At 50.6% G+C, this 25,896-nt stretch overlaps 1 protein-coding gene across 6 annotated transcripts in view; it reads right to left on the bottom strand.

Moving 5' to 3' along the window:
- Window positions 1-25,896, bottom strand: part of Vav2 (vav guanine nucleotide exchange factor 2) — a 169,211-nt gene that overhangs the window by 71,891 nt on the left and 71,424 nt on the right. For all 6 annotated transcript variants that reach the window (XM_036185210.1, XM_036185215.1, XM_036185212.1 and 3 more), the window contains exon 3: window positions 9,367-9,425. In XM_036185210.1, the coding sequence (XP_036041103.1) occupies window positions 9,367-9,425 (59 nt within the window). The remainder of the gene's footprint in view (window positions 1-9,366; window positions 9,426-25,896) is intronic.

Below are 25,896 nucleotides of genomic sequence, written 5' to 3'. Positions count from 1 at the left end.
GAGATGTCCCGCGGCCCTATGGGGCCTACTCCGTCTCCATGCTCTGGCATATCTAGAAACCCCCTGAGTCATATGAGCCAAGACTCAGAGCTGTAGGCACTCCACATGAGCAGAACGGTTTGTCTGGTTTGTGTCAGTGGCTGCCAGAGTCAGAAGGAACAAGAATGAACCCACGGGCCTTGAATTCGCCACAGTCCCCACAAGTGTTCACACAGCTGGCTTCCTTCACAAATCCCAGGGACGCTGACCATATGGACAGGACCTGCTTAGGGAGCTGGGGGTGGGGTGCAGCTAGGAGTACTACCAAGTGCTACCAAGTCCCCATGTGACCTCAGGCAAGACCCCTCCCCTCTTTGAGCAGCCAAGGGGAATGGAGTGTCACAGCAGCTGGAGGCTCTCCCCCATCCCCCAACATCCTGCCAACTTGCTGCTGGGAAATGAAGGGTCAGCCCAGTGGCCTTGGCCTTGGCAGGCCGCCTAGGCCAAGGGACCTTTCCCTGGGAGATCTGATGTGATCAAGATAAACCAAGGCCTGTCCTCTTAGAGCATGGCAGGCATCACCAATCCATCACTGTTCTGTCCCTGGGCTCAGTTGAGATGATTGGGGACAGTCTAGAGAGTGGACTAAGAAGGGCACAGAACCCCAGGGAAAAGCCAGCTACCCTGGTCAACTTCCCGAGGGCAGTTCTGCCCAGCCCCCTTCACTAATGACCATCCAGAGGTGGGATGAATATCAGAGGTCTGGGCAACTCAGCCAGGCCTATAAATACCAGCCTTGACCTTCCACCAGTGAGATGCAAAACAGAGACAAGACACCCTGTTCAGCAAGGAGGCACCAATACAATCCACAGCTTCTCTGCCAGTTACAGATTAGGAGGGCAGCCTACTTCTTATGAAAGCTCAATATGCAGGATGCTGGGGTCACCCCATCCCATTTAAAGATGGCACCTAGGTCTCTGCTGGCGAGAGCAGATGTATAAGTCCAACCACCAAGCACTCGCGTATCCAGGTTAGGGTGCCATGGGTCCTAAATGGTAGGAATGGTTCCTTTTAGGGTCTGGATGGGGCCCCACCCTATTCTCCAGTGAAATAGGTGATGATTTCAGGGCAGTCTGCAGAGAACAATGTCCTGTGACCCCAGACATGATCTTCCCTCTACCCTAGAACCTTACTCCTTCCTGAATTTGGGTCACTAGAAGGATCTTTGGCCCAGCGCAGACAGATGGGTTGGTACAAAGCTTTCCCTACCCACAGTAGAGAAACTGGATGCATGGCCTCACCTCGTGGCCAGGTGTGACATGTTTGGTAGACAGAGAGAAATCCCTCAAGACTGAGGGCAGGCCTGCCAGCCTCTGTTAACACCATCCTCAGTTACTTCTCTTTATTCTGAGTCCCACCTGCCTGTGACAGCTCCTTAGGTACGGCAGACCGGTGACACGCAGATCAAGGGCCATCGTGTTCCCGTCACCCTTGCTGGGGCCACAGCTCAAACCATAGTCTGTGTCTGTCACTGTACTGAGGCGCACCCCACTCTGGGGGGACAACTGTCTTTAGTCCTGGCTGACACAAACACTCCAGGATCATACAAACAAAAGAAACCAAAGCATGCAGACTTGATGTCCTGGGCTTTCCCTCTCCCCTCCTCTCTCTCCTTCCCCAAATCAAGCATTTCCCAATCAGGACCTCTAAGGACCTTTCCCTGACTGCTACTTTACCACAAGAAACACCATCCACTTCCCTACCAGAACATTCTCGAAGCCCACTGTCCTGCTCTACATGCAGATGCACTGTCAGAGATTCCAGGATGAACAGATCCTGGCCTCCCTAAGAGTTCATAGCAAAGAGACACATGTGTGTTTGTGCATGAGCATGTAGTGCTCTCTCTCCGCCCCACCCCTACCCTCACCCCTCTGCTGCCCACACCTTTCTGCCCATGACTCTGCAAGGGCCAGGAGAAGACAGGGCAGACCTCAGGAAGAAAAGGAAGCAGGCCAGACAGACCTGTGGCTCCTACTGTCATTTCTCCCAAGCTGTTGCCCCATTGTTACCGATCAATGACAGAGCAGTTGCTGACTCAACCAGGGGTCACCACCCCCAGGCCCCCCCCACCCGTGTGAGCTGGACAGCAGTCAATGACGGCTCCTCTGTCTCCCTCCCTAGGAAAGGGGATCAGCACCCTAATCATGCATGAGCAATCTACCATGCTGCCTCCACTGAGGTCCTGCAAAGAGGAGAAAGGCTCTCCTCCAACCAAGCTGGCCACACAATCCAGCTCAACCCTGACAGCAGGTTCGCCAGGACCAGGTGGTCAGGATGTTTGATGTCACCAGGTGGGACAATTAAAACCATCTTGCTGGCAAGACGAGCAGCTGAGTGATGAAAATTGCCACTTCCCATCCCAATCTCCTCTCTCAGACAGTCCAATTACCTGGAATTAGTCAGGCAGCACCAGCTGGGAAATGGGGTGTCACCCACTGGATGCATGCCAACAAGAAAGCAGAGACACTGGGGGCGGGGAGGACCCCAGGAGCTAGCTGGGTCAGCTCAGGAGAAAGGACTGGATTAAAGACTGGGATCACAGAAGCACAGGGACCTAGTGTGGCTGAGACAGTGATGGATGGTCCCTACCCAGCATATAGTGCTCAGGAGGGCCCATACTGCAGGATCCCCAAAGCCCATACAACTTAGGCTGAGAGGTCTCACTCCAGGGGCATCTAGCACCTTTCAGGTTGTGAAAAACAGGTTGTTTTTAATTCACAGGCAGTTTTAACTCTGATTTTCTGTTTTTAAATCAAAGGTCGTCAGCCTGGCAAGGACCCCTATTTCCTAAACCTTCTCTTCCAGCTCTGCACAGATTAGCCAACTGCATCCACCTATGAGGTCAAGCACCCTCCAATGGGATAAGACCTAGTCACAACCTATGTCAGGGATAAAAGATATGAGCGGTGTTGGCCTCAGTGTGCTGCTGGCCCAGTTTGTGTTCCGACAAACCCCTTTGAAAAAATAATTTCCCTGACAAGACACTTTCCCTTTGTCTGTGTCTTTCTTTGTGTGACACTAAGATGGTTCATTTTTGTTTCTAACATGTTGATTCAAATGTCCCAAAATGAAGTCAAGGCCCTGAGGATGGACTTCCTTATCATCTGAGGTGCCCAGTGAGGACAAGAACCCTGACAGGTGACCTCTCAGCCATTGGAGGCATAATGGCAGCCTTGTTGGGGCAGGAAAGGGAGCAAGCATCAGGAAGGAGCTGGCTGACATCCACAGGGCCCTCTACCTACAATCTGGACCTGTTGAGGGTATTCAGCATACTCAGCACCTCCCACTGCACCCCAAAAAAGATGAAAGATCAGGTTCTCTAAAGCAGCCAGTGACTCACCAGGCATTCATTTTCATTCCGAATGTTCTGTTGTTCTTAGATTTAGATTCGGGTGTGTCTGCCTGATATGCTGAGAATCTGCTTCATATTGAAGAATGGCTGTTACAGCCCTGAGTACCAGGAACATTCTGTTTCTCCCACCCAAACCACAACCTGACCCCAGTCATGACCTCTGCCTGGCTTACCCACTAAACAGCACCAGTGACGGCAGCCCTGTTCTAACTGTTAGGAAGTAGAAGCAGTCGAGGAGCCTTTCCAATAACAAATGGCCCAGTCGATGACGGACAGTCTGTTTGGTGGGAGCCTTAAGGAGGGAGAAGTAGGCTAGAGAGAGAAAGCTTAACTGTTAAGAAAGAGCACTTGCTGCTCTTGCAAAGGACCTGGGTTTGGTTCCTAGCACCCACATTGGATAGGTCACAACTACCTGTAACTCCAGTTCCAGATGAGACAAATGTAAGTATTTTGGTTTTGGGGGGGTTTGTTTTGTTTTGTTTTAAGAGTGAGGAACTGGAGAGATGATGCTTCAGTAGTTAAGAGCATATGTCCTCCTTAAAAAAAAAAAAAAAAACAGGTTCAGCTCCCAGCACTCGAATGGAGGTTCACAATCATCACAATCACAACTTTTCCCTCATCTGGAACATAAATGCAGTAAAACAACCATGCACATAAAATAAAATAAAGCTTAAAAAAAAAAAAAGACTGGGGATGCTCTGACCTTACCATAGCCTGGTAACCTTGAAAGCAAACCCCAAAGACCACACAGCATGTGATTCTGTGGGCACAAAATATTCAGAACACAGAATACGTCATGAGTGACAAGGGGCTAGGGATGCTTGCTTCCTAGACATGAATTGCCCTTTAAGGAATTAAAAACATTTTGGAACTAGCATAAGTCTATAATTGCACAATGCTGTGGATGAAGTAAATGCTACCAACTGCACTTTATTATTATTTTTTTTATTTGCATTGGTATTTTGCCTGCATGTATGTGTAAGGGTGTCAGATCTTGGAGTTACAGACAATTGTTAGCTGCCATGGTGCTGGGAATTGAACCCAGGTCCTCTGGAAGAGCAAGAGCAGTCAGTGCTCTTTTTTTGGGGGGGTGGGGGGTGGGGCATTGAGACAGAGTTTCTCTGTGTAGTCCTGGCTACCCTGGAACTCATTTTATAGACCAGGCTGGCCTCGAACTCACTGAGATCCGCATGCTTCTGGGTGTCCCAAGTGCTGGGCGTGTGCCACCACAGCCTGGTGCCACCACCACCCAGCTGTTTTTCAGTTTTTTGAGACAAGGTTTCTCTGTGTAGCCCTGGCAATCCTAGAACTTGCTCTGTATACCAGGCTGTCCTTTAACTCAGAAATCCACCTGTCTCTGCCTCCCAGGTGCTGAGATTAAAGATGTGCACCACCACCATCTGACCAAACTGCACTTTAAAATGGCCATACTACCCAGGTGAGATAACAAACACCTATAATCCCAGCATTGGGAAAACAGAGGCAAGAAAACCAGGAGTTCCAAGTCATCTTCAGCTATATAATGAGTTCAAGGCCAGCCTAAGCTACGTAAGACCTTGTGTCTGAAACAAGGTCATTTTATGTTGTGTGAATTTTTTTAAAGATTTATTCATTTGTATGTGTTTTGCCTGCACATATATCTGTGTGAGTGTATCTGATCCCCTGGAACTGGAGTTACAGACAGTTATGAGCTGCCATGTGGGTGCTAGAAATGAACTCAGGTCCTCTGAAGAGTAGCCAATGCTCTTAACCACTGAACCATCCCTCTGGCCCCATGCTGTGTGAATTTTATCTCAGTATTTAAAAGTCAAAGAGGCCGGGCGGTGGTGGCACACGCCTGTAATCCCAGCGCTGCCCCCCCCCCACCTCCCGCGGGCACAGAGGCAGGTGGATCTCTGTGAGTTCGAGGCCAGCCTGGTCTACAAAAACGAGTTCTAGAACAGCCTCCAAAGCTACAGAGAAACCCTGTCTCGAAGAAAAAAAAAAAAAAAATTTTTCAAAGAGAAAGCAAAGTGGTGGGGCTGGTCTGAGACAGTACTCCAGAACTGGAAGCTTGGCTCTGCTCCAAGGAGCAATCTTCTAAGGGAGAAGCGAGTTCACCCCATAGGCCCTGAGGATCTGCCCTAGAGGTGGCCTTCTCTGAGTCCTGGCTGCAGTAACGTTACCCCAAACCGCAGGGCATAAAAAGAACACAGTTTACCACCTTATGGCTCAGGAGGCCACAATCCAAAACAGGTCCTTGTGTCCTGCCGGGAGGCTCCAGGGGAGAAGTAAGCCTTTCCTTGCCTTTCTGGCTGCTAGCTTGGATTATATCCCAGGCCATACACACATTATCCCAACCTCTGTATCTATCACCAATTCTTGACTCTCTGAACCTTGCCCCCTTGGATCCTTCTTATCTCAAACATCCAATACACCTGCAAACATCACAGCTGTAGAGACTGATTTCCCTGTCACACCTACAAGGTGTGTGCACAAAGATTAGGAGGATGGTGGATGTTGGGTGGGAGGCACCATTCAGCCTCCTTTAATGAGCTGTAGCCTGTGGATTATCACAGCCTGTGGGTACCAGGGCTGCACACCATATAGGCTTAAAGCAACCCCGTGGGGTGATGACACAACCAAGCATCTTCACCTGGCTTGTGGGAGCATCCTTCCTGAGTCTTGGTAACATGTCCTTCCTCCTAGCCATTCTGACCTCAAGTTAGGACAATCCCAGGCTTCAGGTGGGTTCTGACCAAGACAAAGACGCCTCCACACTCCTGGGCTGCTTTGCCCCTCCCTCTCTCCTCCACCCCATGTCTGATTCCCCTACTAAGCAGGGTGAGACTCAGACTAAGTTCCTAATTCATTGCCTATGAGAAGTATAATTGAAGCTTTTACAGAAAATCAGCTTATTATACAAAGTGCAAGGGTTGTGAAAAGGATTCTTTTTTAAGCAGCATGCTGGGCTCCCATCCAGCCATGAGGAATCCAGGGAGAGTCCTGGGGCAGTGGGCTCAGTGTGTGGGATTTCAAACAGGAAAAGTGTTCGGCTAAACAAAACCTTCTGTTACTCATTAACACCGGGAAGCATTTTCAGGCGAAGAGACTGGCAGTTGTCATGGGAAGTGCTGCTGGGGCCTTCAGAAAACCCAACTCCCCATGACAATCTCAGCCCAGTTGGAAGAAGAGAGAGCACTCAGACTCAGCATGCTCAGCAAGGTTCTGGTCACCTGGGCTCATACAAGAGCAGGGGCGTGGCAACCGAGAGACTCCATTTTCTCTAGAATGATCCAGCGCTGGTCAGACCAAGGAGAGGCAAGAGCATTGAGAAGACCCGGCAGAGTCTAGCTGTGAGGAGGAGAGGTTCAGAGGGAGGCTCTGGGAGAGCCATGGAGCGCTGGGGTTGGTCAAAGCCACCCTCTGTCATTCAAGAGGCTCCTCCCTCAAAAACAACAACAACAACAGCAACAAAAACACCCTATTGTTACATTTATTTAAGGGGAGGGGCGCCTGTGCCATGCACGTGGAGATCCCAAGACATCTTGCAGGAGTCTGTTCTCTCCTTCTACCTTGCGAGTCCTGGGATTGAACTCAGGTCCTCCGGCTTGGTGGCAAGTGCTTTTACCCACTGAGCCTCCTTGCAGGCCTTCCTCCCTCATTTTTTGGCCTCCCACCTGCCCCCAGCACCTCCGCATGCTCTGTTCAATAAAAGGGTGACTTGGCATACTTGGTGGCACAAAGTTATGCTCCAAAAGAAGGCTTAGCTCCTGTAATCTTCAGAAGGTGACTTCTCACCTGTCAACCATAGTCTGGTAAGTCCCCTGCCAGACCCTGGGCAGCCCTCCAGGCCTGGGCTTAGGGTGGGGCTTTGGGTCACACAGCATCATACAGCAGAGAGGACCGAGACTAAGTGGCCGAGGTGTCCCCATGACTCACGACCATGGCAGACCCATCAGCATGGTGGGCTCCCTACTGGCAATGCTCTGGCCAGTTGTCACAAGCGAGCAGCTGGCAGATGAAATGCCAGCTGTAGGACTCTGCTAGGAGAAGAGCCCTCTGTCACTCTCTTCTAGACACTGGCCAACTTCCCTGAGCCTTCCTCCTTCATCTAACATGGCTCCTTGACTGTGACAGACTGTGGCTATGAACTCAAACTTTCCTGCATCCTGTGAGGCCTCTCTGGTCGATCATGGAAGCAGAGGTATGTTTCCACACTAACCACTCTGTAAACCACCACCAGGGTCTCACTGCCAAGTATAAAGCCCCCGGAAAGGGCCATCCACACTGTCCAGGGGCATCTCAGCCTCAAAGGGCCCGGAACGGCAGCTGGATCACACCCGGGCAGCCTTGTCCCCCACACTGTCACCAAATAACACTTGGCTGACAGCGGGCCACGGCGGCTGGCCTCCCTCCAGCTTGGGGATACTCTAAGGTGGGGAAAGGGGACACATTTAGGACTCTGCGCAGGGTAAGTGTGATGGCTGGGGTCTGCTGAGAGAGCGTCACCTTTGCCTGTGAATCTACAATGCAATGTGTTGAACCAGGTGGGCTGCACAGCTGTGATGAAGAGCATCACAGTGACGGGCCAGCATGGCCAGAGCACACAGCTGCTCCGTTCCCAAAACAAACAGCCCCAAGCCATGTGTCTGTGTGTCCAGAAACGGCACTGGTTTCAACTGGACGTCTGTAAGTGGAGCCTCTTAAAGACTTGACAGGGATAACTTACAGCAGGGTGGAGCTAGGCACTCCACAGGTGTGTGCTGCTGTGGAAAGCCCAGTGTGCTGAAGGGACACAGCTTACTACTGTTTGGTTTTTGCTTAAGGTTAGCTTTTTGTTGTCGCTGTTGCTTTTGACAGAGGTCTCACAATGTAGCCCAGGCTAGCCTTGATGTAACCCAGGCTGGCCTTAACTCTTAGATCTGCCTCCAGTGGGATATATACCAATCACATCAGCTCTCAGCTGATGTTGTTATAAATGAAGAAGCACTACAAACATCCCTTTCTGTTTCATGATTTGTTTGAAAACACTGTAAAACAGCCTGCCTTCTGGTTAACAAAAAATTTAAAAACATTTTTTAAAAGACTTCGATTCAAAGGAACTTTCAAGGCCCTGAAGAAGGCATGCAACAAATGTCTCACAGATGCACTGACACAGCACCTGACCTGGGACTCTCGGTAAGTGAGCCAACAGCTACTACCACCAAAGGACACCGTGCTCCCCCAGGACCCAGCCTATGGCCCTGCAGACAAAGCAGAGTACATCAAGGCAACACTAGGTGGATAGCAACCTCAGGATGTCACTTGTACCCAGGGTGGCAGCATGCTCAGCTCTCAGGAGGGGCCGTTGCTGTTACCCTTGCCACTGGCCTGTATCATCAGGGTGTGGCAGGAAATGATAGCTTGTGTGCCCCCCCAGGTGACCTGAAACCTACTTCTCTGACCTGTACCATCAGAGGTCAAAATCTTCAATGACCAGGTCTCAACTACGCCACCCAACTCTCTCCACAGGCCTCAGGAACATCAGTAGCTAAAATCCGTGTTGTCCATAAAGATCAGAGTGAGGCAATCTGTAGGGGCTGGGTTCTCCCCAAGTTCTACAGGAGCCCTAAGGCTTGTGGGCAGAAAAGTGCACTTCAGTTCACTCCAGCCCCAGCCCTGTGAACTCACACCAGCTCTAGCATTCAAACCAGGACCCTGGTCCAGAGCTGAGGAGGTGTATTCAGGTAGGTAGGCAATGATCTGTGGTAGGGTTAATTTGCTGATCTTATTACCTAAATCGAAAGCGATTTTGCAGCCGTCAGTTACATGCTTGCAAGATTTCCCTGGTGTGAACCCACAGGCCCCCCTTCCACACAACCTTGGCTGCTGCCAATGCACAGCCAGAGTGCACCGTGAAAGCTAGTTCAGACCCACAGGCAGGGGGATGTCTATTCATCTTGGTAGCACCAAGATTAAAGGGCCTGCTCTCCCAGCATCACTCCGGAACTCACCTGATCCCTTTGTTCTGGGCGATGCTGTGCAGAGACAGTCGGGACACTGCAGAGATGACCTGGGGAACACAAGAGAGAGTTCTGTAACATCAGACCCTCGGGAAGTCGTCACAAGCCGCACCGAGTGTTCCGCAAGCGTGGAAACTGATAACTAAGCACACCTGGTAAGAACGACAGGGAGCTTTCCAGGCTCAGCACCTGTGCAGTGCTTACTGCATGAAATCTGTCATTTGGCCACGTTATTACTTGCTGAGAGCGGCCGTGCTCATGGTAAGTGCCTCGGGGAGGAATGGGTTTCCATTCGCATGGCTGTGCTCCTTCACCAACCCCTGGCCCAGCTATGAGCCCCCCAAACTGCTTTCTTTAGCAGAGAGAAGAAATGCTTTCTTGGGGCTGCTGAGGGTCTGTCTTAACTGAGGTCACAACTACAAAGGGCTCACCCAGTGCTGCTATTCGAGAAAGGTCTACATGACTAACAGCAGCCCATGTCCACAGTATGTCCTAACCCATCTCGGAGATGGAGAAATGGCGGCCCAGAGAGGTTCAGTGACTGACCACAATCACACCAGAGCTGTGGTGCCACAAGGACACGGACATCCACGTGTAGTGCTTGCTGCATGCCCCAGCCCCATGTCTGACATCTCAGCAAACACCAGCTCCCAGTCAGGATGTCAAGGGATAAGGAGCCCCCGGTACTGAGCCATGAGCCACATGGATCTTTGTAATAATATCTCCCAAGGCAGACAGACTCCTCAAAACACAAGCTTGGAAACAGAGTAAGCAGCAGTGGGCATTCCTCAGCTCCAGCAACCCGATCCAGCCCTAATAAACCAGGGGCTTCCAGACAGGTAGCTCTCCCAACCTCCAATGCCTGTTAGTCCACAGAGCTGCGTGAGGACTCACAGCAGCACACCCCCCCCTCCGCCCCCGCACAGCCGGAGGCTCCACAGGTCAATGTGAGGAAACTAAGGAAGAAAGAAATGGCTGGCCCGAGACTATAGTGTGACATGACAAGACTATAGTGTGACATGACAAGAGACAGAAAGAGAACCTGGTCCCGGTCCATCAACAGAATGAATGGGTACCAAGCATGCCTGATAGCAAGCACCAGGCACAAACCTGGACCTTGAGACTGCCACGCATGTGTCAGCCACATTCATGTGTCCATGCAGGCTCACATGTGTCCTGTGGGTGTAAATGAGCATAATTATGTGTGCATATTACTTACATGCCTGCATGTGTGTGTGTGCTGCAAGCTCTCATGTGTGCTTTATGTGCATGTTCATGTGCACCTGGGGTGGGGAAGAGAACCAGGAAAATGGTCTTGTAAGCCACTGCTCACTCTACAGACACCAGGGAAACTGAGCTCAGAGGGTGTCACATGCGCTATCCCATTGGATTCCCGGCCTCACCATCGCATTGTGCACACTTGGTAAGCAGAAAAAGAGACGTGCTCATTTACACAAAGCCCCCAGCAGGAACACACTCCCTGGGGTTCCTTTAGGCTGTTTTGCACTCAGCAGCATTTTCAAAGGGAAAACACCACACAACGGCTTTTTCTACGCCCAGTGGGCGGTGGACTCGGCCCACAGCTGGGTGTGTGTCTGGGCCTCCCGTCAGTGTCTATATTTCAGGGGCTGAGACTCAGGGAAGTTATGATGGGATAACTGAGGTCCTCTGTATTTGCTCAGACAAGTCTCAAAAGGCTGATATGCAGCTGTCTCAGCCGTGGCCCCCACCAGCCTGCTCTACAAGGGGCCTTTTACAAATAACAGGCAAAATGGCTTTTCTTATTATTTTTGGCTCTTAAAAGCTCTAAATATTTAGGGGGAATAAAACTTAAGGCAATATTATATCCAACAGAATGCTGGAAATGCAAGCCTTGAAGGATTTGGCTGCTGGACTATGGCACACTAGCTGCCCTTTTCCTACGCCTCCTGAGGCAGGTATTGCCAATCAATTGATATACACTTTCCCATGAGCCAACAGAGGCACAAAAACTTTAGCAGAGTCCTAAGATGGCACTAGCCATCAATCAGCCACAGCACAGGAAGCCACAACCTGTTTGCCAGCCCAGACTCACTGCTAAGGCCTCATTCCCACAGGTGGAAGACCACACGACCACGACTGCCTACAGGTAGGTGTAGGCCTTTCATGTCCATGTGTCTGTAATCTCAGGGGCCACATCCATGTGTCTGTTGTCCCAGGAGACAGTATCACTCCTGCAGGTTCTCTAAGCCTGGCCCTGGGCACGCACACTTTGCTGCAAGACAAAAGTCAACATCAGCAGTTTATAGAGGACCCAGCTCTGGAGTCACGGTGGCAAGCAGGGCAGGCAGCTCCTCCAATGGTTTAAACATGACCAACTATGCTGGGGTGCTCTTCCCTCCATCCTAATGTGCTATGAGCCTTCCAAGTGCGCGTGTGCAGGGAGGGGGGACTGACTCCAGTGACCCCAAGCAGTGTCTTCAGAGCCATATACAGGACCCCAGGAGAACCATGGGTTAGATCAGAACTGGAGGCTTCATGAGGAGCTTGATAAAAGGTAAGAGCAGAGCCAGCTCTTGCAGGAGGAGAAAAGCAATTCAGAACCTCCCAACCCCCACAGTGCTCCTGGATGTGGCTTCCCACTCTCAGACTAGACAGCCAGGTATCCCCAGGGCTAACACTCTCAGCTGACCATCAAAAGCCTCCCTGCCAGGGCCCCTAGGGACTTCTGAGCACGAAAATGTCAAATGATGACATTTTCCCAACTTTCATTTCCACCTCCCAGCTGCGTCCCTAATAATAAATGGAGACACCCCCCGCTTCTCCCCTCTCTCCTCAGACAACCAGCTCCATCCTCGGTGCTATCGCTCACCCACTTCAAAACTCAAGCCTAGCTAGTGGTGTGTGTGCTGGGGGTGTACAGTGATCAGGAAGGAGAGGTCAAGCCCCATGAGAACAGCCATGCTACAGAAACAACCACACCACCAGCTCCCAGACACTGGACTCACTGGGCCATTCACTGATACCCAAACATGCACAGTGAGCACTGGAGGAAGGAGTGGACAGTCTAGAGGATGCAGTGGCAGTCAAGGTCTGGATCATAGATGCAAATCTTGGCTTCAGCCCCCGCCCCCCCCCCCACAGGTGCTCTAACTCCAAATGCCCAAACTCTAGCAGCCTACCACCTACCCCACACTGACCCTCAGTGTCTGGGGTCCAAGAATCTGCATTTATTGTCCATGTTCTATGTGACTGGGATGTGTGTTCTTCTCTAGCAAATAGGTGACATTGGTCACACTCCAAACTGGGTCAAAGCCAGAGAAAGGACCGGGACACACACCCAGACTGACCACCTCGGGGGCACCTTGCAGAGACATCCAAAAGAATGCCCACAGGAGATCAGTACCTTCCAGCTGGACAGCAAAGTAGGATGAGCAGAAAGGACCTGAGAACAGAGAGGGGGTCTAGAGGCAGACTTGGGTCAATGGGAGAGCCATCCCTAGAGGAGGCTTCAGCAAGTGTGCTTTTCCCCCTACTACCAAACAACAAATGACATTGTCCTGTGAGCCCAGAGCAACCTAAGCACCGGCAACCAGACTTCAAGTTTTAGGCATACAATCTTGCCCGGGCCAAGTAGCAGGCAGGTAGAAGGCAATTGAGTCCCTCAAGGACAAAAATTACCCTTCTGCCCAGAAGTGACACAATTGTCCCTACTTCCAGCCATAGGAAACAGGCACCTGCCCCCGTCACCAGTCTGGGCATTCTGGTCCTGGCAGGTGCAGGGTCCTGGCAGGGGGCTTTTGCCATAGCAACTCAGTCTGATGAAACAGATGCAGCAGAGATGTGTAATGCTCGCCCCTGAAGCCAAAGCCCTAGTTTTCTCTGCATAGAACTCATAGCAAATGCCTGAGGGGATCCTAGGGGATATGAGGATCTAAACACCAGCTACAAATCTGTGAGGATGTGCCCTGAGAACATTCTAGAAAGGTAGACGTCACCTCCTAGTACTTTCCCAAAAGGTCAACATACCCAAAAAGGGTTAGTGTGAGACATCTTATACAGCTGCTTGGACAGCTGGAGAGGTTCTGAGAGGGTGGAGCAGGGCAGTCAGTGGGGGCCTGACCTGAATCCTGGTTCCAAGGGGGTTTTAAAACTTAGGGCTTTTCTCTAAAGATGACTGTGTTTCTCCCATGTTTGTCCAGTGATCTTGGCCCAGAAGTGTCCCCTGCAGCAGTTTCGAAGTGCTGGGAAATTTGGCAGCATCCTAATTACACAACCAGAGGGCTCCAGGGAAATGGAGTAGAGTGCATCACAGCCAGGGATTCCACGTCCCTCGGGAAACGATGCTATAAGGGGGACCACTGGGGAAATACACCCTGCATGTGAAAGGAACCGTTTCCAAAATATAGACCATACAGGACGGGCAGAGGCAGCACTCAGGAGGCAGAGCCAGGCAGATCTCTGTGAGTTCGAGGCCAGCCTGGTCTACAGAGCGAGTTCCAGGACAAGCTCCAAAGCTACACAGAGAAACCCTGTCTCAGAAAACAAACAAAAAAGAGCACTGCTGCTTTTTTTTTCAATTTTTTTTTTCAATTCCCAGAACCCACATGCACGGCAGCTTACAACTATCTATAACTCCAGTCCCAGGGGATGCAACATGTTCTTCTGGTGTCCATGGCACTGTATAAACATGTTCACAAATATACATTCAGGCAAAATACTCATACACATTCATAAAAAAATAAAAGTAAAATGCATGCCCATTGAAGAGCTGACAGACACCTCACAACATGTCAGCAGCCACTGTCACTGGAGAGAGGAATCCTGTCTGTCCTTGATTGACTCTGTCAGCATCCACCCACACCCCACATCCTCTACCTTATAGATGCAAGCTCTACACAGACCTCCCTAAACACATTATTAAAGCCCAAGCCACAGAGCCAAGCCACAAAGTAGACACACAAGACCACTCAAGCTCACTATGCTATGGTCACATCATCCCAGAGTACAATAGCACACCCCTCCTCCAATTCTCACTACATCCACCTGGAGACGGGGGAGGGGGTAACTCTTAAGAAACAAGAAATATTCTAGAGACAAGACTAGTTTGAAATGTGCTAGCATGTGAAGCCATGGCCTTTAACTTTGTGTTCCAAGTGGCTAGCACGTAGAGGTCAATTGGCAGATGTTAATGGAGGGATAGGGGGGAGGGGGGACACGTAGATGGATAAATGAGTAGGTAGGTGTGTGATTTGATAGACAGATGAGTGGATGGATGGATGGATGGATGGATGGATGGATGGACGGACAGATGGGTAGATTAGATGGATAGGTGATTGGTTGGAGATATGGACAGATGGGTAGATGAGTAGATGGGTGAATATCTATATGGATAAGTGAGTAATAGATGAAAGATGGATGGATGAGTAAGTAGCTGAGTGAGTGGATGGATGGATGACTGGATAGATGGATGAGTAAGTAGATAAATGGGTAGTGGGTAGATGCATGAATGATGGATGGGTTATTGGATACATGAGTGGGTAGTGGATGGAAGGATAGATGGATGGATGGATGATGAGTAGAGAGAGATATATGGATGAGTGAATAGTGAATAGATGTATGGACAGATGGATTGATGGATGTATGGGGTAGGTGAGTGGGTAGATGGATGGGTGGGTGGATGGATAGACAATGGGTAGTGACTAGAGATGTATAGATGGTGGATGGATGAGCAGGTGGTGGATGAAAGGATGGGTGGTGAGTAAATGGATGGATGCATGTGTGGATGAATAAATGGATAGGGGATAGGTATATAAATGGATAGATGGACAGATGGGCTGATAGTAGGTAGGCAAATGAGTAGATGGATGATTAGATACGTGGATAGATGGGTAGACTGCATGGATGATGGATGAACTACTGGATGGATAAGCAGTAGTGGGTGGGTGGATGGGTGGATGGATGGATGGATGGATGGATGGATGGATGAGTAAATGGATGGAGGAGATGGAAGGGATTAGCAAAAGAAGTCTTAGTTTTTCTTCTGTTGTTGTGACAAAATCCCCTGACAAAAGCAACTTAAGGGAGGAAGGGATTGTTTTGGCTTACAGTCCAAGTCCATCATGTTGGAGAAGCCAAGGCACCAGGTGCTTGAAGCAGCTGGTCACAACACATCCACAATCAGGAAGCAGAGTGTGAACGCTAGTGTTAGTTAGTGTTTAGGCCATGTTCTCTACTATGCAGTCCAGGGTCTCCTCCCAGACAATGTTTGAGCCCATGATTAAAACGGGCCATACCACATCAGCTAACTTAATCAAGACAATTCCTCATATGCATGCCCAAAGGCTACAGAAGCCCTCATAAGTGTGCCTAGAAGCTGGTTTCCTTGGTGATTCCAGATCCTATCAAGTTGGCAATTAAAACTAAGCATGCATCTGCTAAAAAGGACCAAGTCCCTCCTCCTTCATTTTTGAGGGCAACCACTCACGACATGCTAAGCAGAAGGATTAGCATACTCTATTCAGATAATGAGACCTAGAGAGAACAAGGACACTGCCCCAGGTCAGTCTGGACTGCACTGTCCAGTCCTAGCATGTGTGTCTACTGGCTGTACCTCAACAGCTGCTGGTCCCAGCTGGACACTCCCCAGCCTTGCATGTGGTTACTGAGGTCCACCCAGCAGACAGAAGTAGATGTAAGAGATTCACCTGCAGGCTACCTTTTAACACCTCCTCGTACCCAGGGTGACCTCAAAGCCTTATGTTAAAAGTAGTAGAGCCACCATTCACCATTGGCCTGGATCCCTGCAGGTCTGTGTGGAACAGCCACATCCCCCCTGCCATGCTGTGCCCTCCCACAACCCTCTGTAGTGTCTAGCTATCTCCTATGGAAGCTGTCGCAGTCCAGGACTATCTGTCACAGCAGCCAGGGCTGACATATTCACACAGCACCTTAATCTCCCACTGTAACTCCAACTGTAACTCTCCACTAGCCACTCCTCAGCCAGACCTCAGTAGCATGATCTATCCAGTCAAGCAGAAGCAATGAGAATAGCACTCCACTGCCCCAGCAGAAGTAGCTGCCCTCAAAAGGACATAGGAGCTTAGCCTGCCAGGGTTTCCGGCTGCTCTGGGCCTTGGCTGGAGACACGGTGTACGAGGGCTGGGGAATGTGCCATCTACCGGCCCCGCTCGCTTGGAGAGGCTGTGTGATCAGAAGAGTTTCCTGTCCCCAACTCTCTGCTGTCATTAAGGGTCAATAAGCAGGGACCGCTCGGACCGAGCCGGAGTGGCAAACTCCTTATCAGCCACCACCACTCATCTGAACGCACACACGGGAAGAGTCAAATGGCACGATTATGAAACTCATTTGAATATGTTGCCCCGGAAACTCACCTATCTGCTGTGGAAATCTGTAGCCCATACTGCTTGCATATTCAGGGGCAAATCACCATAAATTGCTTTCCAAGCCCAGCCCGCATACCCATCCCATTTTCCCATTTTTCTAAATATCAAAAGCAAGGTCAGGGAAAACTTGGCGGTGCTGTCTTTGGAATGACAATTGGCCAGCAAGAAGTGATTAATTATGAAACGTGTATAATCAGAGCTTTGCAGTCAAGCTTCTACCAGAATGAGCTGGAAAAACAAAAGCAAAGAGAGACACAGCCATTTCTCATCTACCGCATTTTGCTGTGGGATGTCACAGTGTCCAACACTGGTGTGTTTCTTCAAGGGAGTCAGCAGGGTGGGGAAGATAGGATGAGCCAATTCATGGGCCCCACAGCAGCTGAGGGGCAGAATGAAAAATGTCACTACTCAAGGCAAGTGAGGGGTGGCAACTTTAGAATGGAGTATATTAAAGGAATTCCTGGCCATTCTTAGAAGAGCTGGGCAGGCAAGCGGGCGGATGGATGGATGGATGGATGGATGGATGGATGGACGGACGGACAGATGGATGGATAGGGAAGGGGACTCAGGGATCTCTCTGTCGGGCCCTCCTGATGAAGGAAAAGAAGATGAAACTTTTAAGTGCAGCTTCAGCCTCCAAGTCCAAGTTGGCTAACCCACCCTTGAAGATTTCTGCATATTCTGTACGTGTACACACACACACACACACACACACACACACACACACACACACACACACACACACACGGAATGGCTGCCCTATTTTACACTGAGAAAAGCAGAACCCAGAGAGCCAATGTGACTTCACCTTGTGCCTCTGGAGGCCTGGGCTTGGCTATGGTTCAAAGTCCAGATGCAGACATCTGGGAAGTGCAGAAGGGCCCTAACCTGGACACACAGCTGGCTACAGTGTTGGAGGAGCCATGCTCCCCTTCTAGCATCTGCCCCACTCCTCATTAAAAACGAAAAGCTGCAGATCCAGCCTTAGAGGTCTTCTTGATCACATCTTGTGCAGGGTGCAGAAAGACCAAAAGCAGGAATGAGCTGCTCACAGGTGGTTGAGCAGAAGACCCAAAGGATGTTAGCTATGACAGCAACACCACCCACAACCGTGGAACTTGGGTGGTGAGCTGGTCAAACGTGGCTTAGATCTCATATCCAGCTAAGCCCTGGCAGGGGGCAAGGGGCAGGGGGCTGGCCTGCAGAACAGCAACCTCTGGATTCCTCCCTGTGTTCTCAGCTCCTACACCCTAGCGTCCTCATGTCTCCGTGGCTGTAATGGGTGGGGACATGGAGTATAACGCCCCTCCTCTCTGATGGGAGTGGGCAAGCCGAGGGTGGAGAGATTACAGTCCTCACTTCTTCACACCTTTCCTGTCCCACTGCCATCGGCCAACCAGAACGTAATGTGGGAGGGAATCTGTCCTCAGGTGGATAGGGACAATGGCCTAGGAAAAAGTCTGCCTAGGAGACCTCAGAGACAATCACAGCATTTATCTTAGGAACCAGGACTTGGGGAGAGGGGAGGCCTATCTGCCCTCCTGGGTGAGAGTAAGAAGCTGGGCACTGACCGGGTACATATCACTCTCGGGGCATCTATTCCGAATGAAGAGGTTCCAAAGGCCTCTGTTAGATACAGTGGCTGAGATGGAAGCAGATGAAAGATGCATAAGTACATTAATACTTATTAAGTGCCTACTATTTGTCAAGCATATTATAGAAACTATTTTAATTAATTTCAGAATGTGAATAAAACTGGCTTAGAAATATAAACCAGGAGAAACATAAGACCTGGGCTCAGGTCCTACCATTGACTACCTACACCACATCCCATTGAACAGGTCCCTATCTGTTACACTAGAGATGACAGATCATGACACACACATTTATTACCCCACCCCACCCCCGCTATGCCCAGGAAGGCATCACTAATCAATCCTGGTACTCATTCCTACTAAAAATGGGGCTACCTACACAGTACACCCTTTGCAGTGCTCCCAGCAGCCTTTGCTATCAGATGTGTGTGATATACAACGAAGAAATTGCCCACTTGGGAAGCTCCTGGACAGAACAGCCACAGGGTTCCCCTGAGCATTGACCAGATCCACAAAGCCCTTTTGAGTCAAGGATCTGAGACATAACCAGACAGGGCTGGGTTGTAGTTATCCCAACCAGGACGCTGCAGCAAAATCCTCAGAGGAAGGAGCTGGGCCACCATCTGGTCCACACCCTTCAGTTAACCTAAAACCAGCTCAGGGGATGACAACAACCAAGAGGCCACCCAGCAATTTCCAGGCAGAACTCAGTCTAGGGTAGAGGTTCCGTCTGCAGCCTGAGGCTCCCGTCTGCTTAACATGACGGGGGCACTGCCCCAGCCTCCTGCCAACTCCTCGCCAGGAGTGCTTCCTTTATTCTCTCAATTCTGCAGGATTCCCCATTACAAAGGGCACTGAGGCCCAGGGGGTCCTGCTGAGAAGCCTGCACAGCCCTCTGACAACAGGATCCCACTCTTGAACCCTTCTTGCCCAGAAAGGCCAGTTGATCATCTGAATGACAGGCACAGTCTCCAAAAGCACCACACGGTCATTAAGCCAGGATCCGCAGCTCTGTGGAGGATGGAAAGCCCACCCAACCTCTAGCTGACACCCACTGTGGGCTTGCCACTCACCTACAGAGGGTATGGCTGTCACACTGTCAATTCAACCCCTGACGCCAAAGGCCCAGGGCCACACCAAGGAGAGACTGAGGCTAAGCAGGCCTGTTCTAGGCCCAGTCCCTGTTCCGGAGACTCGGGAGTCTCCTCAAGAGTGGGGAAATGAAACCAGCCGCTTGCCCTGCCTCCACATCCTCAAGACCCTCGGGAAGAGAAGCAGGTCGGAAGCAGAGTCTGGGCCACACCTGCCCCACTGGGCTGTGTGACCAGGGCAATATGTCCCCTCCACATGTCTCAAGCATGATCACACTATTCAATGAGACAGATTACACTAAGGACACTAAGAACAGCTCAAGGAGACCTCACCGTCTCAAGCCACCTGGCCACATCCAACTGAGCCCTGGAAAGAAAGCCATGGAGGCACAGAAGGGGCCACAGGGTCCCAAAGTCCACAAGAGAAGTCCACACACCAGGCCTGCTCAGCTCATCACTGTCATGCCAGCACTGCCCCCCACCACCACCACCTATGTCTGAGCTGGAAGATGCTCTAGCCCCTCCCAGAGCCTTACTTTACAAGGGAAGACGTTCAGAAGTGCATGTGTCCTGTCTGAGGCTCACAGCTGCACAGCTGTGGGCAGAGCAGGTCCAGCAAGAGTAATAGTGGGAAGGTGGAGGGTTTTACAGGTCTTTCTACTGCAGTGTTACTGTGCCCTTCCTCAAGTGAGGAAGCCAGGGGTCCGAGCGGTCACCTGTACTCATTGGCTACACACCCTGATGCCACATGAAAGCAAATCACACTTCATCCTTTGAAGAGGAAGCATCTGGATGGAGCCGCCTGAGCCTCCAGAAGAGCCGTGTCCACATCTCTAGGAAGCATACGCTTCACTCCAGCTTATCGCTCATCAAACTCCCAGCTGGCTTCACTGAGGTGAGAGGTGATGGAACCATGACTTGGAGGGGCTTAACATGGCCCGAGGACTAATGGCCAGGACACCACGTGCATGCCTCTGGAGTGACAGCTGGGTATCTTGCTGACTGTACAGGTTGCTTTTCCTGACGCTCCTACAAAATACCTGACGGAGAAGTAAATTAAGGACAGAAAGGTTTGCTTTGGCTCATGGTTTGAGAGAACATCCATCCTGTCAGCAGAAGATACAGTGGCGGGAGCTTGAAGCAGCTGGTCAAACTGCGTCCACAGCAGGGGAGCCAAGAGAGATGGATGCTGGTACTGAGGTTGCCTTCTCCTTTTCTTTCAGCCCAGGGTCCCAGTGAGAAGCTGCCACCCACATCCATGGTGGATCTTTCCTGCTCAACTCAACCTTTCTGGAAAGACCCTCAGAGAAACACTCTGAGGTGTGCTTCCATGGTAATTCTAAATCCACGCAAGCCAACCACGAAGGTTAACCTGCACCTTGATCAACTCCACACCCTCGCTATGCCACCCTTTAGGGTTACCTGGGAAAGCACCTGGCCCCTGGTATCCCCCAGAAAATTTCTCATCTGATATCTACTGGCAAAAGAGGTTGAGCCCCCTCCACTCGGCGGGGGGGGGGGGGGGGGATGCGGCGCCTGTAGCCCTCTCAGGCCCACTGAGCGCATCTTAGAGATGCTGAAGTGGCACCGGGGCACCTTTACTGAGACCCTAAAGAAGGAACTGGGCCTTCTACCTAACGTGACTAAGTTCCTTATAAGAAGGGGGAGCGTGCTGGGCGGTGGTGGTGCACACCTTTAATCCCAGCACTCGGGAGGCAGAGCCAGGCGGATCTCTGTGAGTTTGAGGCCAGCCTGGTCTACAGCGCGAGATCTAGGGCAGGCACCAAAACAACACAGAGAACCCTGTCTCGAAAAAAACAATCAATCAAATGAATGAATGAATGAATGAATGAATGAATGAATGAATAAATAGATAAATAAATAAATAAATAAATAAATAAATAAATAAATGCGAAAAAGAAGGGGAAGGTGTTGCTGAGATGGTTCAGTGGTGAAGTAGATAAGAGCACTGGCTGCTCTTCCAGAGGCTTAAGTTCAGTCCCCAGCACCTACGTGGTAGTTCACAACCATCTGTAACTCTAGGTCCAGAGGATTCAACACCCTTTTCTGACATCCATGGACCCTGGACACATATGTGGTGCACAGACATGCACGCAGGTGAACACTCACATACAACTTTTTAAATTTTTACTTATTTTATATGTATGAGTATTTTGCCTGCATGTATGTGTATGCACCACAGGTGTGCTGTGCCTGCAGAGGCTAGAAGAAGGCACCGGATCCCATGGAATTGGAGTTACAGACCATTGAGGGTTGCCAAGTGAGTACTGGAAATCGAACCCATGTCCTCTGGAAGAGCAGTCAGTGCTCTTAATCACTGAGCCATTTTGCTAGCCCCCATATATATAAGTCTGTATTTTTAGAAGGGGACAGAAGGAGAAGACAGTCATAAGGAGGTAGAGACCAAGGCTGCTCTGGCAGAACTTCTGCAGCCAGAAGGTCTCTCCTCAACCTCAGGAGGGGTGTAGCCCTCCACACCCCAATTTTAGAATTCTTGACAAAATTAATTCTGTTTTTCGTCCTTTTTCCTTTTGGCAGTGCTGGGTGGGGATGAACCCAGGCCTTGTGCATGGTAGGCACCCTGGCCCAGGTTCTTGTTTGTCATGGCACCATAACTGTAGTAGTTTATTTCAGCCTCCAGAGGACATTAGCTTAAAGGTGAGGGTCACCAAGGGTGAGGCTCACCCTCCAGGCCAAACAAACAGCTTATTCTGCCCAGAACACTATCCTGGGCATCCAGGGGCCTAAGATCTCACAGCAGAGGGCAGTCAGCCATCAAGGCAGGACCCCAGAAGGACTAGAAAGGGCCCCGAAGGTAATTGAACAAAAAAGGCAAAGCTCATCTGCCCAGGACATGACTCCCACTGCTCTTCGTCAGACATCTAATGACCTTCCTTTCGAGGATGGCCTCCCAGACCCCACTCCAGCACCCAACCCCTGCCAGCACTCTGTGGGGATTCCTCCCTTCTGGCCCATCTACTCCTTACACAGATGGACACCATCATCTGCTCATCTAACACCCCGAGGGCTTTGAGGGAGCCCTGGTGATTGATAAATGTCACTCCACGTCCATGGAGGAACGATACAGGCCCCACAGAGACGGCCTGTGGGCAACAGTGGGGAGGCACAGTTGAACCAGCTGCAAGACTCAGAGTCAGCCGCTGACTGGCTGCATGGGGACTTAAACATTGACAGGAACATACTGGAACAATGTGTTACAAGAACAACACTCACTCTGCCGCCTCGCACACTGGTCCAGCTGATGGACGGGAGCAGGAGGGGCTCAGCAAACGGGTCCCCCAAAAACATGCTGCAATCTTGAGCAATGAGATCCCATCTCAAAGAACCTGCAGTCAGCTGGGGCTGGCACAATATGCCCCTCTAACCAGAAGACCCCAGACTCAGTTCCACTCTGAGCTTTAGCACACCCCAAGCCCTCTCCTGAGACTCACAGGCAACTGACAATTAACTTTAGTGACTCTTGTGGCCAAGGAGGGGATTCAAAATGAACAATGAGATTTCAGAACATCAGCTCTAAAGCCAATTGAGATAGTCAAACACACACACACACACACACACACACACACACACACACACACACAGACAGAGAGAGACAGAGAGAGACAGAGACACACACATAGGCATGGACACACACACACACACACACACACACACACACACACACACACACACACACACGTATTCAATGAAGCTGCCTACATGGGTATCACCGGTTCCTCACTCAACCATTAATTATGTGTCTCTTGCTCTACCTACCACCAGGTGGGACACAAGACACAAGCCCAGTTCAGAGGCCACCCAGCAAAGAAGCACGACCCCCTATACCTGAGTCCTCTGTCCTCAGCCCTCAGGCCCACACATTCTGTCCAGTGACTAGAGGCCACCACTTCCCAGAAGGTCAACAGATGCTGAGCAAGGAGCCATGTCTCCATGCAGGACCTAGTGTTTCCCTACAAAGTTCATCAAACTATCCACAAAGAAGAATTTTCCCTATATGCATGAATACCTCTATCAGAAGTTCCTTGAAAACAAGACTGGAGATGTAGCCTATGGTAGAGCACTTGCCTAGCATGCAGAAGGCCTGGTGGCTCAATCCCCAGAACCAATAAGAAAAAAATTACTTTTTAAAAAACATCTATAGAGGCCAGGAGAAAGAGAAGAGAAGAGAAAGAAGGGAAGGGAAGGGAAGGGAAGGGAAGGGAAGGGAAGGGAAGGGAAGGGAGGGGAGGGGAGGGAGGGGAGGGGAGGGGAGGGGAAGGGAAGGGAAGGGAAGGGAAGGGAAGGGAAGGGAAGAAGGGAAGGGAAGAAGGGAAGGGAAGAAGGGAAGGGAAGAAGGGAAGGGAAGAAGGGAAGGGAAGAAGGGAAGGGAAGGGAAGGGAAGGGAAGGGAAGGGAAGGGAAGGGAAGGGAAGGGAAGGGAAGGAAGAAAGAAAAAGAAAAACCTATAGAAACTGGAAAGGTGTCTCAGCAGTTGAGAGCACTTGCTGCTCTTCCAGAGGACCCGGGTTCAAATCCCAGAATTACATGGTGGCTCACAACATTCTATAACTTGAGTTCTGTTCCCAGCACCCATGTTGGGCTGTTCACAATTGCCTGTAACTCTTAACTCCGGGGACTCCAGTGCCCTCTTCTGAACTCTTGTGGCACACACACATAAACACAAATAAATAAATGTTTTTAAAAGTTTTCTAAACAAACAAAAAAATCACCTGTAGCTTTCTATTTAAAGCTTTTAAAGAAAGTCTACCTATTTTCTCAGACTTACAAAAAAGCCCCAGGCCTCAGCTGGCATGAGTGGCTGAGAGGAGTTAGTATGGCAAACTGCAATGCCCAGAGAGATAGGTGTGATGGGCAAGCCAACCCACTAGAGATACCAGGCTGACCCCAGTCTTACACCCAGATCTTGTTGTGAACAACCAGGAGTGTCTAAGGGACATCACACCGATCTCCCTATGTCCACAACTCCAAAGGGTCCACTTTAGGCCCCTGTGACCGCCATGATGATAGCTTCTAAAGCACCTGAGCCTTCCCGGACACTTATCTCCAGAGGACTGCAAGGCAAAATCTATGCGATTCAAATCTTGCTAATGGCTTCTGAACCTGTGCCGGCTTTGCTCACTTCAGAGCACCCTGAGGTGCTCCCAACCACAAGCTCGTCCTGCTCAGGGCAGCGCAGTCAAAACAGCCTTCTGCATCGCCGTGTCCAGCTGGAACTGGGCACCGCCAGCCCACTCCTACCTGTCACTTCAGGGTCTGGGTGGCCTGGCATCCCTGTCACATTGATGAGCAGTCTGGCACAATCAGGTGCATCTCTTAGAGCTCACTAACTCCAGAGAAGTAGGAGGCCCAGGGACCACTCTGCCCTGAGGCTACCATGAGCGTCACTGATGTGGCTAATTCTTTATCACAAGGCTCGGATGAATGCCACACACTGTGCACACGGTCCAAGAAGCAGACAAGTTCCCTGAGTGGCCCTCCTCCTGAGGTAAAGCTCCAAACATCACAGTGAACTTCTCCCAGCAGCTATGTTAATACTCTGAAATGAGCTGCCCTGCTGCTAGGACCCAGTCAGTGGTCATTTACAACCCAAGGGAGAGGCAGGTGCTCCACACCGTCTCCCGAACCTCAAAGGCCCACACAGCCCAAGAATGCCTCCCAGACTTGCCACAGAGTGCATGCCTTACTCCACAGGCAGAAAGAACAAGGAACTCCTCATCTGCCCTCTCCAAGGGGCAGCTGTCCCTGACTGTTGAGCTCACTCATCTGCCCTCCAAGGGGCAGCTGCCCCTGACTGCTGAACTCACTATGGAAAATGCAGACACAACCTCGAGGATTCCTGCTGGAGGCTGGGAAGGTTACAAATTGTCCCTCATTTATGATCTTGGTCAAGCCAAGCTGGTGACGTGGCCCCATCTTTACCTACAAGATAAAGGGAGACCACTAAGTCTAAGCACTAGCTAGAAGCCTAGACCCTAGGTCTGTGTAAGAGCCAGTAAGGTAGAGGAATGGAGCTGGAAAGGAGGCAGGCCACCTGAGCCCTGAAGTCAGGGAAACTCTGAGGGCAGCTCTGATCCCAAATGGTTCATAATCATGGGCAGGAACCTTAAGGACAGCACATGATAGGCTGGGTCTCATCCAACAACCTGCCCACCCCAGCCTAGAGGCATTTGAAGGACCACAAAAACTCCATCCTGGTGCTGAAGATGTGGCTCAGTTGGTAGAATGCTTGGTGAGCATGCATAAAGCCCTCTTTTTAATACCAAGAAGACCATAAAATAGGGCATGATGGCCACACCTGTAACCCCAGCACTTGGGAGGTGGATCATAAATTCTCTCCCAATCATTCTTGGCTACATACCCAGTTCAAGGCCAATCTGAAATACATGAGACCCTGTGTTGAGAAGGAGGA

The sequence above is a fragment of the Onychomys torridus genome, chromosome 4 (assembly GCF_903995425.1).
Source record: "Onychomys torridus chromosome 4, mOncTor1.1, whole genome shotgun sequence".
NCBI lineage: Eukaryota > Metazoa > Chordata > Mammalia > Rodentia > Cricetidae > Onychomys > Onychomys torridus.
This window is presented reverse-complemented; position numbering and strand designations above follow the sequence as displayed.